The 19,009-nt window shown below is 42.7% G+C and overlaps 1 protein-coding gene across 1 annotated transcript in view; it reads right to left on the minus strand.

Annotated features, from left to right (window-relative positions):
• Positions 1-19,009, minus strand: part of LOC146174260 (putative sodium-dependent multivitamin transporter) — an 80,084-nt gene that overhangs the window by 19,983 nt on the left and 41,092 nt on the right. Inside the window, exons 6-10 of the mRNA XM_084583981.1 lie at positions 18,248-18,405; positions 14,069-14,209; positions 13,855-13,984; positions 9,374-9,462; positions 4,900-5,009 (exon numbers count right to left, since the gene is read on the minus strand). Coding sequence (XP_084440107.1) covers positions 4,900-5,009; positions 9,374-9,462; positions 13,855-13,984; positions 14,069-14,209; positions 18,248-18,405 — 628 coding nt within the window. The remainder of the gene's footprint in view (positions 1-4,899; positions 5,010-9,373; positions 9,463-13,854; positions 13,985-14,068; positions 14,210-18,247; positions 18,406-19,009) is intronic.

The raw sequence follows: 19,009 nt of genomic DNA on the forward strand, positions 1-19,009 counted from the left end.
AGGAGCAGATAGTGTTATATGTAAGCTCCAGGACAGAGTAGAAGTTAAGGTAACACCCAAGTATGTGTAGCTGTTAGTACTGCGCAACGTCCTTTGTCAATATTGTACAGACATTGCGGCTGCGGGTAGATGACAACACTTCTGATGCCAAGACCGCCCACCTGTCCACTGCAAGGATGAAATCCAATTTGAGCGGGGTGATATACACCGTGCTGTTCCAGACACCAAGCAAGTCGTATAACCAGCATTTTCTCTGCAAGCTTGCACAGCGTTCATGATAAGGAGATCGGTCGCAAGTTGGCGAGGTCTGAAGGCGCTTTCCTGGTTTGGAATTAGGGATCAGCTTTTCCAGTTAGTGAAGAATACTGTCTTTAGTGTTGTAATAATTTAAAACGACGCGTCATCTATAACAAAATTTGTTGTATCTGACATCAGGTAACCGAAATTTACATCACGTTATAGCCATCGGTCGGCTCGTAAAGCATATAGCGTAAATGCCGCGGACGTCTTTCCACTCCGATTTCTGGCTGATTCGGATGTTTTGCAATAGGCCACGCATTATTTTGACCACTCACAAACGGCGCCACTCGAGCCAGGCTCTTCGAGCCGTAGAGCCGCAGTTGCTTACTACAGGTGCTGTGGGGTCGTTCGGTGCTGGGGTATGTACGTCTCCCTTTTATATGTACATATTTGTTTCAGATTTCCTTATTTTATAAAATACAAAGCAGTTGTTAGACCCGTAGAAAATGGCTTATTGCGTCTCTAAACAAAAAACATGGTTGCAAATGTAGGCTGCAGCGAATCAGCAAACACACTATACATCAGAAATATCCCATGTCATGTCGAGCACATCAAAAGAACGAATAAAAAAACATTTCCGTGCAGAATGTTGTGTCCCAATAAAAAGTAATTGCAAAGTTCTGCCGGAGAGAACATTCCTGGAGCTATGCAAGCCCTTCAAAATAGTCAGCGATTCCCATTTTGATAGCAGTCCACTTGATTAGGACAGCATTTACTTTCTTTTTGAAGTACATTGTAAACTAATCCATACATTTAAGATGTTTGCATAAAATGCGTCTTGGTTGTATACTTTAACATTAACAGCTTCTTTTATATGTACTGGCAGTGAATTCGAGACTATGCGGGTCATACATTCTACAATCCTTATACTGTATACATTGTGAGATGCACCAAGATTCAAATTCTGTTTGGTGGCAGCTCTTGTATTTCGAGTTGGCATTTTAAGTAATCTGATCAGAAACTGGCGATCAGTTTTTCAGTGGTGTGAGGCAAGGCTCGCAGTGATATCAAGTGCTTTCTACATAGAGTCAGTTTACGTTAATTTGTGCTCTGCCAGCTGAGTGAACCTGAAAGAAGTGGAATGGTAGCCATGACGCGCCTTTGCATCTACTGAAAGCGTCTTTGATTCATTTGTACAGCTGGTAAAGGTTTCCTTAAATGTAACACTTCACCAAAACGAACGGCCGACCTCAACTTGCATGCTTGCCAAATTCGGGTTAAGCAGCTTTAAACTACATTTAAACATCACAAGAGAAATGTGTGAAGGCTGTGTTCAGATGAAGCTCTCCGGTTAAATAATATGGTAACCATCGACCGCCAAAATATATATTTATATATGACCCTAAAAATTGAAAACGTTTTCGGCATTTCGCTTTCATCGAAAATACTGCTTCGGCAGCCAGAAATAAATCCAGCGCTGTAGAGTTTAGTAGCAACTCGTCTCCGTCGTTATGCGAGAGCGCTGGGAACTATAGGCGACGAAGAGTGCATAAGCGATGTTGTATTGGTGGGCGGTATTGAATGTTTTGCTAAATTACGCAAAAGCGTTTGACTGCGAAGCTCACAGCAGATTGTGGCGAACTCTCGAAGAGATGGCAGTTCCAATTCACCTCATCTGTCTCCTCAGGAACCTGTATGAAGGGCAAGAGGCCACAGTCAGAACTGGGCATGGTCACACTCATTGGTTTCCGATTGAGCAAGGAATGAGACAAGGCTGCATACTGTCGCCCTGCCTATTTAACCGATATACTGAGTGCATCATGAGGAAGGCCGGTGTGGACGAGTCTTCAGCTAGAGTGAAGATTGCTGGAAAACGTACCAACAACCTTAGATGTGCGGATGATACCACTTTATTCGCAGAAAGTGAAGTGGAGCTCAAGAGACTTCTGATGCGCGTACAGGAAGAGAGTGAGAAGTTTGGGCTTAAACTGAACATTAAAAAGACAAATATCATGGCGCCTTGCCCTATCAAGTCCTGGAGCATCAAGGGACAAGAAGTGGAAGCTGTGACAGATTTTCTCTTCTTGGGCTGCAAGATTATCCCGGAAGGAGACTGCATCCATGAAATTAGGGGACGCCTGCTTCTGGGTAATAGAGCCATGATTATTCTTGACTGCCCAGTAAAGAGCAGAGACATTAGTCTGCCAACCAAGATCCGTATAACTCGTGCTATGGTCTTTCCAGTTGTGATGTATGGATGCGAAATTTGAACTGTGAAGAAGGCTGACCGCCGAAGAATTGACGCATTTGAATTGTGGTGCTGGCGGAGACTCTTGAGAGTTCCTTGGACTGCCAGAAGATCAAATAAGTCGATATTGTCCACCATAAACCCTTACTGCTCATTGGAGGGTCAAATTCTAAAGGTAAAACTCAGCTACTTTGGTCATCTGATGAGAAGAGAGGAGTCGCTGGAGAAAGATTTGATTTTGGGAAAGGTTGAGGGTCGCCGGAGAAGGGGTAGGCAGCGAACGCAATGGTTAGATGGCATCCTCGAGGCGCTGAAGATGAAGTTATGTGATGTTAGGAAGATAGTGAGAGACCGGAAAGCGTGGCGTGACATGGTCCATAGGATCACGAAGAATCGGACACGACTGAACGACTGTACTGAACTGAACTGAGCTAGCGAACATGCCCCTGTCGTTCCTCTAATCAGTCTGCTATTTTACACAAGCTCTGTCTACTCAGAGAGACTGAGAGCTTCAGGAAAGGATAGGTGATCAGACGCAGTGATAAAATATTTTAACGGCTGTAGTGTGTTGTGAGTGAGTGTCCGTTTATATGGGTTTACAAAACTTGTAGTAGGCCTTTTAAAGTATTTAGCTTGTCCGAAATGATGTTCTGTCGCGAGACGCTTTGGATCGAGATCGAAAATTGTGCAAATTTAGCTGGTGCATTTAATATCAAGAAGTTATATAACAATAGTCTTACGAAAGTAAAGGTGTAGTATCTGTCACACTTTATACGTAGACACCTTAACCGCTCACTGAAGGAAGGAAAGAAGGTTGGAGTAAAAGTGGAAATGGAGAAAGATTTGCCATAGTGAGGGGCTACCATTCCTAAAGAAATACTGACAGCACATTTCCTTATCTTCATATTGCTGGCACGTATCTACTAATCTTTATGGTGCCTTATGCGGCGCAAAAACTTATAGCATATGGTCAAACTACTAGAGGCCAAGGGATTGAAAATAAAAATGTAGGTCACTTCGCATGTAGAGTTCCTGGTGTAGTGAGAGAGCGAAAATTCGTCCTCACTGTCATGACAATGGGAAGTTCATGCCCTCATTAAGACCTATTTTTTTTAGTATCCTCGTGGCTTCCAATATCCTTAACGGAGGAAAAGCTCAGTGGTTACAACACTTACCTATCTAACGGAACATAATTTCAATCACGACATCGGCGGTCCTTTATAGATTTGCTGCTTGGGCGATGTGATGTGCGATAGCATTGACGCTCAAAACTTCAAAGTAGTCTAAATTGATCATGAGTCATACACTGTGGCATCACTTAGACGACGAGCTGCTTTGAGTGGTAAAACTCCACAGTTATCGTTTATTATTTATAACTTAATATTGATAATTAGCAAACAAAAGCTACATAATTAGAAAAATAAATTCCAGAATATTTGCGTCGCTGGTTGAGAGTTGTTTCCGCAAGGAATTCCAACTTCGGGCGAGCTTTACGGCCACGTAGATAGTACTTCGCAAAACAATACGCGATACTACATGTTTTCTTCTGACCTGGTCATGCTAAAGATATCCTAACGAACGTGTGGGCACAGAGGAGTTGAATACAAGGGCGCGGAAATATAAATATTCTTGATTTCGGCCATCTAACAGGTCAGCCTTATACAAAACATTTAGGATCAGTATTCGTAAATCATATAGGCATTTGTCCAACGCCGCCAGAAAGCTTCCAGGTCGTGTGTGCAGGCCAGCTCTCTAGTTTCTTGAAGTTTGGGTTTGGCTTTGTGGGGTTTAACGTCCCAAAGCGACTGAGGCTATGTGAGATGCCATAGTTGAGGACTCGGGAAATTTACGCCACCTGGGGTTCTTTAACGTGCACTGACATCGCACAGCACACGAGCGCCTTGCTTTTCACCGCCATCTAAAAGCGGCCGCCGAAGCCGGGATTCGATCCCACTTCCTTGGGAACAATAGTCGGGCGCCGTAACCACTGCGCCATCCAGGCGGGGTCCTTGAAGTTTTAAGACACAAATATGTGAAGGCAGGAGTTCGACTCAAATTTACGTATTTAGCTAAAGACGAGAAATTAGTTTGCTTGACTGAAAGATATAATACTATTGATGTCACTTATTAAGACTATACCTTCCCCATAACAACGTGGTTTTCTTGATCTATGTATGCGGTCACAAACCTAATCAAAGACAATAGACGAATTCCCTTAAATAGACCTTTCCGGGGCTATAACAATGCAATAAATAAAAAAAATTCGCGGCATTTTTTGAAGTTGAATTGTTTGATATCAGGAAGCACAAAATGATTCCATACCTCGCTCTCCCGAGGCGCATGCTTAGCGCGTACAAGACATACACTTAGCGCGAAACATGGCAAGTCGATTGCAGTGAAATTCTACTTACCTAATAGGCGCATGATGATCAGTGCTCTCTTGTCACTTATCTTGACGTATGGAGTGACGACATCGATGTAAAATATGGCTGCGTGAGAGTTTACGATGGAAGAAACAGTGCTGCAAGAGGAATAGAGGGTTTATTGCACATACCCCATTCGCACACGTATCGCGTGTGTTTGCTACAATGAAATATTTGCATTTCCACCAAACTCCAGCATCCGTGCGATGCTCGTCATAATAATTATTACGTGTTGAGCAGACGCGCTCTTAATGTTAGCTTTTAAATATTCGCTCCGTATACAACCCTTCTTTGCACACTTCATAAAGTGTAGGGAAAAATAGGATATAAGTTTTTGAAATTTTTTTCAATTCAGTAAATTCTACACAGCAATCACAATTATGCTTTTTTTTAATGTTTTGGTGCTATGATGTGATTCAATTGGTTTGCCGCACACCTCAGTCCTATACGATTGTCCACAAAGGAGAAGCTGCTACCTACACAATGTAGAAAAACACTAAGACCAAAAACAGCTTTGGTCTTAACAAACCCCACACACTAATATAAATATAAACCATATTTATACAAAATATAATGGGATAATCTCGCGCATCTACAACTTTCAGATGAAAGCAAACGCAACGCAAAGTCAATAACATATAGTGCCGGGAGCAAGCAGTACGGTGTCATGTGCAGTGCAATCCACTAGAGAAAAGGAAAATTCATTATTATCTGTAGGCTAAAAATAGGATTGACGTGGTATTTGTACACGTGGCGTGATTTTCTTGATGAGTGCATAATTTTGAATTCTTGTATACGGACACGTATTTTATTATCAAATAATTCGTTTAGGACACGACTACCAAACTTGTTTGTTTTTATTTTGGTCCTGTTATGTGCGCTTTCAATTACATTCGCTTTCCACATGTTCTGCAATATTTGTAAGTTTCTCGCGCTGGCAAGTAATATGTTCTACTCGTATTTGTGTCACGTAATATCTCTATATAAGCAATGATGACGTTGTTCAAGCCACAAATCTAGCAGGAGCATCATTAGCGGGCGGATTTGCAAGATTTCGTGGTATAAGAAATCAAAGGAGGTTTATTTTGAGACATTCATATCGTCATACCAGATAGACAAAACAAGCTACTGAAAAAGGCAGCATTCATGCTACCCCGAATAAACGCAGACATATCAAGATTTTTCAGTGGCGTAAATATCGAAAGTGGACCCCTAGTCGCATGTGCTGCTCAATAAGACAACTGTAGCTCCACGTCTCCAAACCTGCGAAGTAATTAACATTTCATGATGATTAAGAACACTGATTTTTGATGTGGATAGGTGGACGCCGTATAGTAAATGTGTACTTTAGTAGATGGATCGTAGCACTGATTCTCATTTCGTGGTGTGATCCTGATTCACCAATTTAAGGTGTTATGATAACGGAAATTCTTGAAAGCAATCTCTGAAATTACCCTTTCATAAGAGATGCAAGAAATTGCGCTTTGGATATTAGTTTAAACATAACGAGGATCCAAATCGGTTTCTATGCTAACAGAAATGGGTAATTACAAGAAGGTTGAAATTACGACTTGGAAAAGCAAGTCTGCATGTATTATTTGAATTAAACGCCTTTACACGCACTTCGTGCTTTGCCTGATGAAGAAAAGAAGCCAGCACAGCGGAGAAACACCCTCACCTGCCAAATTCTTGGCCAATCTCCTTGCGTGAGCATGGGCCATTTGTTATTTGATAAACAACAACCTGCTGTAATAATGCGGAAGCAGACTAGGCGACCAATGACAGCGTCCTGGACTCCACGTCTCGGCTTTGTCAAAGAGAGATCAGTGAGAAAATTTGGCGCGCGTGGTCATGCAGCCAGTATACATTAAAGTTAAAAGTGTTTTCGTTTTGCACACTAAGGGGGGGGGGGGGGGGGCTACACATAGCAATAAAGTCCAAGTGTACCGTCGATGTTTTAGTGCACCTCATAAAGCCGATGCTGAGGAATTTTCTTGGGGGCTTATTATAGTGCTAACTTTGGTTGTATATTGTGTAGAACTTTGCACTATCTTCCTATTTGACTCATGCTGAAGCATTTGAGTGATAAAAGCGGCTGCATTCCAATAACGGAAATGTCGTACATTTTATTTGAAAATGTGCCGTTGTTTTGCTCCACAAACAAGAAAATCTCAGACTTGCAAGCGGCTGGCATACTAGGCTTTCGGAGTAAACTGTACCTGCCAGCTTCCTGCCACAAGCCGTAGCCAATAGTGGACCAGTCATTAGCAGGTGCCCACCTTACGGTCCGTTGATGAGGCAAGGAATATTTTTGCCACCACTAGGCTACAGAGGACCACTGATCAAAGTACCTTACCTTAATTCCGTAAGAAGTCAAATAAAACTTCGCAGCTATAGGAAAAGTGGGTTTGTGGGCACACCTTAGTACTGGCGTTTTTCAAACGGAACTTCACTCAAGTTCTGAGAGATCTGAGGTTTTAAGCGCACAATGTGGTCTCGCCTTGCGCTGAGGGGGCGAACGTTTACTGTTTCAACTTGCAAACATACAAATTAACAGTTTACTTACAATTCGGTGGTGTTTGCTCATAGCGTAGTGAGAAATTGACCGGGAGTTAAAATTACTGATCTCTAAAAAGCCTGAGCAATCATAAATGGATTATGCCGCCCAGCACTATTACAGAAGGTGTGTCAACTTGCTGCCTTTATAGGCAAACCTTGACTGTGTCTCCGAATCAGAGCAGCGCTGCCTCCCACTGCTCTGGTGTAGCTCTGTTTGTACAATTGGAAGCGTCATATAGAGCGTGGCTATTTTTTCGTAGAATGAGCCTGCGGTCTTGTATTGTATTTTTCGAAGCGTTCATCTTACAAGCATCTCCTTAGACGGCTGACAATGGGGTGGTGGTAGAGCTTCCTTAGTCCCTCGTGGTGCTGCACTATATTGCCATGATTGTTTCGAGGAAATCACCCTTTGTTTCGAAGGCTAATGAAATTCAAGTTCAAGCGCGACCCTAACAGCCCTCGCTGAGTTAGTATGTCCTCATTTTATGATGTATAATGCATGATTCTTGTCCAAGCTCGCGTGTCCCGGTGCACACATGATCGAACGAGCTGGTGAAAAAAATCAGACACTATAAAAACGTGAGAAAATCAGCGCTGTGGAGCATCTTAGTCTAGGCTCTCCTTGTAGAGACTATATTTGGTCACTACAGTTCAAAGTAGCAGAACATTTAGGTTACGCACAATGCAGCAAAATATTTACCGATCACCTGCTGAACTGCAGATGTTTATTTCAAATACATTTACTTAAGAAAAATATGAATCCTGCCGACTCAAACAGACAGCAGCTACTGGGTTGGAAATTCCTTCTTCAAGGTATTTTCATCCTTTCTTGTTTTTGTTGTGTGTCGCTGCGCGTGATACAATTTCGCGCTTCGTTTTCCAATGTTGCAAAAGGAAAGGCTATGTCTTGTGTTCCACAGGCAGCAAAAAAAAATATAATGAACAACAGCGCACTCTTCCAAATTTTCTTCCCTAGCAGTACACGAAAGAAAAAAACTTTAGAGCTTGAATATAATGGCAGCATCCTTCGCGCGTTTCTGAATGAAACACACGCATAACTTATACATATAGAACGATAACGTGCAAGTTTATACTATAACGCAGCTCAATTGGTGAATATAATCTAAATCGACAACCTCACTGACATTCAGCAAAATGTCTAACCTGAAGAAGCAAATCATTGACTAAAACATTATATGTTAAGTTCTGCCTCGTAATTCGCTTCGTCGCTTTTTAAAGTTAACCACAATCGGCATTTTGCTCCTCTTCGTTAGGCAATTTTTCAGGAGAAAAGGTATGAATATATACAGATCCAGCATAGCCGAGCGATTTGTCAAGTAGTCTGTTTTATACGCTGCAAAAGCTGAATTCTAGGTCATTGTGTATTTTTATCTCAGAGCAACTAATCCAAATATACATTACAGATTACTGACGACCATTAATCCTTTCTGGGGAATGTTACCTTACTACGGGAGAATGAGGCAGAACTAATTTGCGTAAACGTTTTGTTTAAAATTCCTATTATTGTTTAAAATGTACGCTCGAATCACATATAATGTATCGTATTGCGATAACCGCATTGATTTCTCATTTCTGCTGGTCCCCTAAGCTTTTTTCGCATATCAAAAAGGATGGATGCACCTAAGAAGTAAAGAACAAAGTATTAAACATATATTTTTCTTTCAAAGTACTTACATATGTGACGGCGCGTAGAATGTTAATTGTGGCATAGAATCAAATTTGTCAGGATTTTGAAGGTCAGAAAAAGCAAAGCCAGAAAGCATCTAATATTACGAGCCCTTAATAACATAATTCCAGTGTAGAATTTCCACTACAATGAAGAAGCGTAGAAACTGTAAACCTTAAAGCCGGCCACAAGGACAGTAAATGTGCATTCTCTTACCTTGTAGATGCGCCAACAAGACCGGCAAGAAACAGTCCTCTCAGCATTGGGATGTCCGACAAACTTGTCATCATGTAATATGGAACCACCTGAGTTATGATGGGGTAATCAATATAGGAGTGTAGAAGATGATGCTTCTTCCATGTTCCATGTTGTGACACTTTGGCTGTTCCTTCACTTATACCTCACGATGTGCGACGCCGAACGCATTACTGTAAAATCACCTCCTAGTGGGCGGCGCTATCCTCGCCACCACGAGGAATACTGCAAAAATATGCGCCCCACTGTGGCTACATTAAATGTTTTTAGTTGAGTTGGGTTTTATAGCACATAGGCTATAAGGTCATCTGCGCCCAGCGCAAGGTTTTCCGTGTTATATTTCGTTCATTAAACTGTAACTAAAAAAGAGCGCAATATTAGCGCATTATTCGTAATTTAGGTTTTGTTTTGGTGCAGCAACCTCACAATTTATTCTGAAGTCAATAAAGCCTAACTTGCTGGTACAGTAGAAATCAAATCTCACATTGTTCATGCAGGTATTCTATACTACAGAAACGCTGATACGGCACAGAAATGCGACGTGAAAACCAACGCAATGCATGACCTTTACACAACGGGTATATGAGATAATATTATTAATTTAAAAACAAAACTAGCGAGTATGAAAGAGAAAAAAGCTATATACTGTCGAATAAACGCAGCCATATCGGAGGTAATTTAGTGTGAAACAAATACAGTGAATAAAACTCACTAGTTAACAGTCCTGTCCTTTGTGCCTATTTGTGAGTCTCTATTAGCGATGTTATTCTTTCCTTTTAAGAGCAATGCACCAACTAGCCAAGCAATTAGTTTTACTTAACTATTTTTTACCCACTTGGCCGGTTACTCCTGATTAGTATAGTTTATTACTATGATGAAAACGATGCGATATCAGTTTTTGAAACTAAATAAATTCATTTTCTAATGTTCTGCGGCAAGAGACAAATTCGCGTTGTTGAATTCAAAACGAAAACTGGGTGCATTAGACGCGCAGTTGTCGTAGTGAAGACAACACGTCCAAAAATGACGTATTGCACTCCCAACGGCCTCCAGTTGGAATTTCACGCCATTTTTTCTGGAAAAAGTATTAGGCAAAGATTTGACACATGTAAACCTAAGTAACTAAAGCGAAAGTGGCGGCACGTTTCTACCGACCAGCCTCTCCTCGTCTATGTGTGTCAAAATCTGGTCGAGCTACGTCCACAGTATGGTCAGATTCAGCCTGTCCAATTCGCTATCTTGAGAATAGAACAATTCACTAGGCATCTTGCCTAGATCATCTATGTCGACTGCTCCCTTTCAGTTTACGAGAACTGTGGCGATACGAAAGGCACCGGCTAAGAGGCAGCGCAGGCTAGCTGGACAGAGCGAACGTCACGGCTCAAGCGTAGCTGCGGTTAAGTGACGTCGTGGTCGCAACGTGAATAGGTAGAGACGAGCGCGTGTTAACCTCGGTTTCGGCGACCATGGAGACTGAGTGACGTCATAGCTGCTGCGGCGAAATAAAAAAAGAACGGAAAAAACGAAAAAAGATATTTTATGAGAACATTTGCTCGAGCCCATGCTCGAGTGCGCTAGCTCGGGCAATGCTGGCGCTTAGTATTTATTTTTAACGGTTGTCATGCGGTCTTTTGTCGATATAAGGTTGAAGCACGTGTGCACGGCGTACACTACGAAGAATCTATGGAGGGAAGTCATAAAAGCTTTCGCTTTTAAACTGTTTTGGTTCTGTCACTAGGTGCATAGCAAAGGACTGCCATTGCCAACTGAATGGTCGGCATTTCCGAGATAGAGCGAAGGCGAGGACAAGAAACGCGTAATAAAACAGGCAGTTCAAATTTGGCGTCGATACAGGCGCAGAGTGGCAGCCAATTTGCCGCTCGAGGTTTTTTGTTTCTCGATTCTATTTTTGTTCGAAAAGCACCATTTTCTTCACCAAGAAGGGCTTCAGGAAACAATTTTGCCAATTTCTAAGTTTACTGTAGCACTGCCCTGTTCATGAATTTGAACACTCAACTCGCACTATAAGCACCAGTGGATTAATATAACGTCCTTAGATAGGTGGACACAACGTGCAATGGAATTGGAAGATAACTTAGAGAAAAAATACACGCCAAGGCTGAAAGCTCGTTCTTTAAAATATTTTTGCTTCTGATCTTATACTTAGGGATTTTTGAACTGTTCTATAAAACACCAGGCAAGTATATATTAATTTAAATGCATTTTAATCTATGTCTTGCCTTGAAGAGTGAATGTTCCTGTAGTAAATGCGCTACTTGTGAAGCATTGGCTAGGATGAAGGTTTTCGAAATGTCTCTGTATTTAAATTTACAGAGTTCACCAGTCGTGTCACGTGGAGAGGGCAAATAAAGTTGAAATTTGTGATCACGAATTGTTGCTATTGGTGGCTTTCAGAACCTTCAACAAAGACATGTAGAATGCTGCTTGTGATGATAAAAGGAATATGAATCTAAGCTTTGCCAATAGCCCTGCTATTAGCAAAGCTAATAGCGGCGCTCTCATAGACCGATTTTTTATAGACAAATTGTATTTGCCGCGACTGTTCTGAAGCCTAAGCCTACCTTAAGTGCTCGTAGATCAGTAACCCGGTTATCGTAACGTAATTATCGCTACTGTGAATGCCGCTCTCTGCACTCGATAATGCTGACTACACAACTACCCCTCCTCACTCTTTCGGGGGATAATATTTGGACCATATATATGTAACCTCTTTCCTTGTATAGCATGCCGCAAACTAAGAGAATATCTTACCTGTATCATAATATTTAATTGCTGAAAAATTCGTAATTACTGGTCTGTGTTACTCATTTTAATACATATTGAACGAATCGTGCACAAATAAAACGAAATCGTAAATCGCAGGCCCATGGTTCATACCGTTATCACTCAGACTGCACGTCAGCGAGCGTCATAAAGATAGCATAGCAGTAGACAAAGCAAAGTTTTAAACCAATAATAAATGAAATAATTATGCTACAAGGAACATATAAAAGTTTTACACTAGCTGACATTTTGTGCGATTTTTTCATCTGCAGAAAAGTGGAATATATTTTAAACAATTGAGTGTGACGAAAAGGCAAAGCAGCACAGCCGTGGATGGGAAGTTGTAAATAAGAGAGTCCAAAATATTTTTAGTTTGTTCTCTGTCATACGCTTCTTATTTAAACACCTCACTGTAGAACTAGATCAACCATAAAAATTATTTTTCTTCTCGTGTTAGGGAATTTGTGCAGCTTGAAGAAAAACTACAATGCCCTCAAATCGATTTTCACTTCCATGGCGTGTTGAACAGGTGTCCAGCATATAATTTTACAACAGCAACTTGCGACTCTGGCCCCTCACTATACTGTACGTATTCATACCTTGATGTACTTTGGATTGAAGTGTCCACTTACGACCCTGAACATAGTTGTCTGTGAGCATAAAGAACCGCGTCTGTAGCATGCCGTGTACGTCGCATCTTCGCAGAAGCTTTATGGTGGGCTCAAGGTAATAAAACAACAGGAATGGAATCTCATGCATAATTATTTCGGGAGTAAAGCGCTGCCACAATAGAGGTTTTTACTGCTGACAACCACGCTAAGCATAAACTCTATGTTTCTTGCATAACCTGGGATTATAGGAGGTATTGGAAAGACCACGAGAGGGCATCTAACAATGCTTGATAGCTTTACATGTCAATGTAGCTGCATATAATACAGAAGGAAACCGACAAGGCCGAAACAAAGCACAGTATATAGGCAGGCGTAAGTAAGCTGTAATGACACTTTGACTTAAAGAACCTGTTAACAACTCGCGAGCTTTCAAAGCTAGACTTCCGCTGGAAACGCCTCCTGTCCAGTGATGCATATCATCTTCTGCTGATGTAATAATTTGGGGTGCTTAGGTACGTTGTAAAGCCTTTTCAGTTAGTATGACTGGCAATCAAGAATAGGTTACTGTTTTCTGAACCTATGAAACCTGTCCTTTTTGCGGTAAGCTCTGTTGCAACTCCAGATCAATTTCTTTCATCTCCTGCACAGGCCTTGGGCTGGCTCGGAATGCTCAGTTGTATGAGCTCACGGCCTCTTCCAAGGGAACGAAAATTCCGTGCAGCGGCGCAAAATTTCCAGCTTTATTTTTCTTCCCGTGAATAATAATTGCAAGTACTGGTGAAATACTGCAGGATCTCAAGGCCGCAGTGTGCAGTCCCTCCTACTACCTACTTCCAGTGGATTTCATGTAGCCATTTATAATGCACTGTAATTCAACTTTAGGACGGTAAATATCCAGTACTGGCACACAGCACAATACACTCAGACCTAATTTTTCAATCCTACTCTTCCACACTGAATATACGTTTGCGAACTAAAAAATGCAATCTCGGTTCCATCCGACACAAGCCTGTAAAAGAACCTCATGTATTAGGCATTTATATTCACCTGGTCATAGCTCCTGATATCTCTTCTTAGGACAGGATCGCAGTCTCGAAACCAGTATATAATCGCTGCACCGGTGCAGTCCCCAAGAAAGAAAAACAACAGCACGAACAGGGGACCAGCAATGGCAATTCTGAAAAAACAGATCAAAAATTGTTTGCATATATTTTGCAAGCAATATGTAGAAAATATATGCAGAAAAATAAAAGAAACTTACCCTTTTGCTTCCTGTAAGGATCTCGCGGCCATGAACCTCTGTACGGCCATCTGATCGAAACCCGTACGGACCAAGCTGTAAGGCAGCGCACCAGCCAAACCACTCCACAGGCTCTCGTCGTTTGTCATATCGAAAGTTGGCCTGCATGGTGTTCAGAAATATCTCATTCTAAGGTACCATGAACAGAAACACTGCTTATAGTGTGCACAGTTCTAAAATTCGTCTGACATCGATGCTTGATTGCACCCATAACGATACCTGTATAATTTATATGATCATAGTCGAGAGTTAGGTGTAGTTTGTTTACTGAAAAGCAAGGCGCCCGTGTGCTGTGCGATGTCAGTGCACGTTAAAGAACCCCAGGTGGTCGAAATTTCCGGAGTCCTCCACTACGGCGTCTCTCATAGCCTGAGTCGCTTTGGGACGTTAAACCCCACAAACCAACCAACCAACTATAATTGAACTACGTTTGTAATGAGTACAGCCGCCTTCACTTGTAGCTGTAACGCTCTCAGCGCCTTCAAAGTGCTATTCGGTTCGACCCGGCCACACAATAGAGCTAAGTAGCAGGCCATGTGAAGCAGCACGTCATGGTCCCAGTGTGCTTGTACCGATTTGCATCGATATGTGGCTGTGTCGTACGCAATGTTGCTTTTAAAGCAGTGTCTGTGTTATAGCTAGAAGTGGATGACCCTGCAGAGTTCTCTTGCATTTGTAATTATTACTCTGGCGTTGTAAAACGTGAAACAAATTATAATCGCAGGTGATCAAGATCACATGGCGTGCGGGAGTGCCATGCACGACCGGGTGATACACGCTAAAGAGCGCTACGGTTGGAATAAATCTGTGCGAGCAGCTCCTTGGGGATAAACACCGTCTTGGACAAAGTGTTCCACTAAAGCTTTGCTACAAGTTTTACTTTTGACATAAAAGGCAAAACTTTTCCATCGCTGCATTGAGGACGCGTGCTATTTGTATTGGACGGCGTCGAACAACTTTCACAATAAGAAGCAATACACTCTTATTCTCAGCCTTTATATTTGTTTATAATTGGAAGCCAAGCTTCACCACTTTAGGCAGTGATGATTTATTTATCTAGCCTAGTGAAGGTGTCTGATGATTTGACCATCAGTCGACCTTTAAAGAGCATGACAAACTTCTGGTTCAGGTATCGGCAGAGAAATGTGACAGGTAGTGTGCCTTTTCTTTCCTATAAACCAACGCATAATACATATTGATGCGTAGCAATAGGATTAGCTCAAGAACACAACGGCTGATTGGGGCACTGCATTGGGACACGTAGGCCAGGATGGCAGGATGACACCACAGGTTTTGTGTTCCGCGTCGACATACGTAGCCATAGCGTCTGCAGTAAGCTTGTTGAGAAGCTCCGTTAGTCCATTGGTCTGGAGATGGTAAGCTCTTGTATATCAATGGCTTGTATCACCGTTGGTCAAGACGGGTGAGCACCGTCGTCGGTGCTGCTCCCCAGTACCTGAGATGAACTTCGCGGGTGCCGTGTCGCAAGAGAATTGGTTTAACAAAAAACTTGGCTACTTCGACCACGGTGCCATTAGGCACGGCTTTGGCTTCGGAACAGTGATTTATGAAATCTGTGGCTCCGTTGATATACTTGTTGCCCCTTAATGAAGTCATGAAAAGGGCGAGACGATCGGTCACAATTTGTTGAAAGCGCGGGATCGGGGTGATATAAGTTTCAGTCGACCAGCTGGTCTAATAGAAGGTGTCTTGTGTCGCTGACATCCACGGCATGTTTTCACGTTACGTGTAACCTTGGTGGTTAACCAAAGTCAATAATAGTTCTCTGAAATTTGGTAAAATGTGTGTGAAAAACTGAGATGCCCTCGTTTAGTCCATCATGGGGCGGCAGCAGAATTTCTTCCTTGAAGATTTTAGGAACACAATGAGCGGTCCTGTTGGATGCTAAGGTGTTTGAGAGGATGCCATGTATAATGAGAAGGACAACTGATGCCTGAAGACAGCTTGACAAGAAGTGGCCTTGCCTGCTAGCTTCTCCACTAGACTTTGCAGCTCAGGATTCGAGCACATCTGTTGTGCAAAACTGCTGGTGGATACCGTTAACAAGAAGGCGCCACTGTTGTCTTCTTTCGTGAGAGCGCTGATGGGGGCTCGGGATAAACAGCCTGGACCGTATCTCTTGCGGTCTGACTTCTAGACAACAGATATGTCAAATGTTTGAAGACGTAGCAACCTAAAGTCACTTCTTCGTATACTCGCATTGCATGTTGGCTTTGGTGTTCTCCCTTTGATTCGTCGTGCGCTGAGGTCACGGCTCGGGTGCACCGTGGTCACTTCGCTGGCCGGGCGGTCAACTTGGAGTCTGGTCGCGCTGTCGTCGATGCTGTTGTCGTGTTTAGCGGTGGTGTTAATGTTGCTGAGTCATCAGTCGTCGTCGACGGCGGAGGATCTTCGTTATGTCAACACGTAGCAAACTCACCTCTAAAACTCCAGCCTTTAGTTACTCCTACGGTTGCTAACATACCTTACTTGCACACTGCCATCATAGCTCTACTCCGGCAAAACAAAGCGGACTCTCTACGGCTATGGAGATCTGAACCGACGGTTTTATGGCACAAACCTTCTGCTGCGTGAATGTCCATTTCTTGCGGTTCTTCAGCTGAGCAGGGCCATGAGGTATCAATTGCAAAGCTGCGCAGGCCGATTCGTAGGTACGGTAGGCGCCCAAAGGATATGTCCAACCTCACCACAGTGCAATATTGTTCGATGTCCTCCAGGCGTTACCCTCCCTGGTGCTGAGGTGCCATTCGTTACCTGGGGCAGGCGGTGGCCAAGATGCGGCGTTCAGGAGCTCTCCGTTGGCATCGGCAGTGCATTGGAGGCTATCATCCGAGATAGCACGGCGTACTGAAGCAGCATAGTTGATCGCTGTTGCTTCTTGTCTCGGAGCCGTCGAGAAATGCCCAATGGTCGCTGGACTTCTTCATGAATGACGCCCGTAAGTGACGTTTGCGTGGCAGAATCCGGCGTAGCGTTTTTTGAACGGCTTCCCAGATAATCTCATGGAGGTTATCCTGGCCTGTAGCTGTGGCTTTGCAGTTGCTTGCAGAGAACCAATGAAGAGAGGAACGGTTGCATTGTTGAGTTCGAGTGCCTACAGTTTGTTCTATTCAGGACACGTTTCTCTCGAATTCGGCAATGCCTTGGGGTGAGCTTCTTATGAGGACAGCAAAACGAGAACCTTTGACGCCTCGCATAGAAAATTTCACTTTCTTTTGTCAGTTATTTTAGCATCTGCACTACAAAACAGGCTTTTAATTTCTCTAGTGTAATTTAGGACTGAAAAATTCAAGAGCTGAATGTTGGTTTGGAGAAACACTTCCGCTTTTTCTATCCGGACGGCACTTGTGAAGGGCTCCAGAATCTCTGCCCTGAATGCGCTCAATCATTCCTAAAATTTGTATTATTTCCAAATCGCACTCGAACGATCCTTAAAGTTCAAAGTAGACCTGCCTTAACTTTGTAGCGTCGTTCCACGAGGTGAATCTTGCGAAGCGGACGAATAAGTAAAACCATTCTTACTCATTTTCATCTGGCCGGCCGTCGGCGGTAGCGTACTCACGAGGTAGCGCACACATTAGGGGCTCTGTCTCTTCGACAGGCTGCGCCTTCAAGGGCATGGTCCTCTTCATTGCATTCAGAACCTCCACCAAGTGGCACTTGGTAGTAACGAGGCCCTAGGCCCAATCAAGGCTATTGAATTTTACTGGAATAAATGTTGTATTGGGCTGACTCCTTTCTCATATCTACGCGGAAAAACAGCCATGCTTGATACAAAATTTCGGGTATAACGTTCATCGCCTTGCTTTAGAAGCATTTAACTTTAACTTGTCCAAAAAACTCATGTTATTCCCATGCTGTCCCTTCTTTCTGAATATTGTAGAATTGAATTTCGACCGTTCATAGTTCGATTAAGGGCTGTATAGAACGCTGAAGCTGCAAAGGGGAGTATGAGGAATGAGCGGAAGCTCAAGGAGGAAACTTTCCTACAAACTTCCAAAAACCTCGTAAGAGACACTTTTATTTGACGTGTTGTCCTCTTCTAAGAAACTGCATGATGAGACAGTAGTTAAGGTAGGACAAAATAGCGCTCCAAATTACTTATGCTATTGCACTCACCGAAAAGCGAGGTCAGTAATGCTGATCTCATTAATGGGTCGTAGCGGCGGGCTCACGAGACTGGAGTCATAGATAACTTTTGCGATGATGACGATGGGTGACAGGAACATGACGAATGCTTGAGCACAGTCCGCCCAAACAACTCCTCTAAGTCCTCCCTTTGTGAAAAAGAAATCGTGTGTTAAAATGATGCTGCTCTCAAAGAACCTTTCGCAGGACGTACAGTTGAATAACGATCCGAATGAATTATTTAAAATATAAATGTATTTCTTTCTTCTCAGTGTGAAAGACACACCTAGGCGTAGGCATAGACATGAAAGCGATCTTTTTAATTTGGTGATCAAAAAGTCATGTAAATTCCTGTTGTACGTTCCCACTCTGAATTATCTGGCTATGCATATCGAGCATGCACAGCTTGAAAAAGCTAGTGATGGAAAACGTGCATATTTTGTGACAATTCGGCTTTAAGTTATCCAACAGGTTGAAGGATTAAGGAAATATTTTCTGTCCTGCAGGAAACAAATAACTTCATATTCCGCTCAGCTACTGCAAATGTATGGAATCTATAAAACTAATTCCCCTTTGGCGTAGCACAAATCTGTGTCATTTTTTGGCAGTTATGAGAGCTCGGCTTTTGTTGTAATGAAACAATTTTCCTACAGTCTCGCTTTTCTTCGCTGGTGGTTATGTGTGTGTGCGGTTTGTGGCTCCTTTAAATTTAAAACAATAAGCTACCAACTAGCCCAGAAAGAAGTTCTACGT

The sequence above is a fragment of the Amblyomma maculatum genome, chromosome 11 (assembly GCF_055883805.1).
Source record: "Amblyomma maculatum isolate TAMU_Amacu chromosome 11, ASM5588380v1, whole genome shotgun sequence".
NCBI lineage: Eukaryota > Metazoa > Arthropoda > Arachnida > Ixodida > Ixodidae > Amblyomma > Amblyomma maculatum.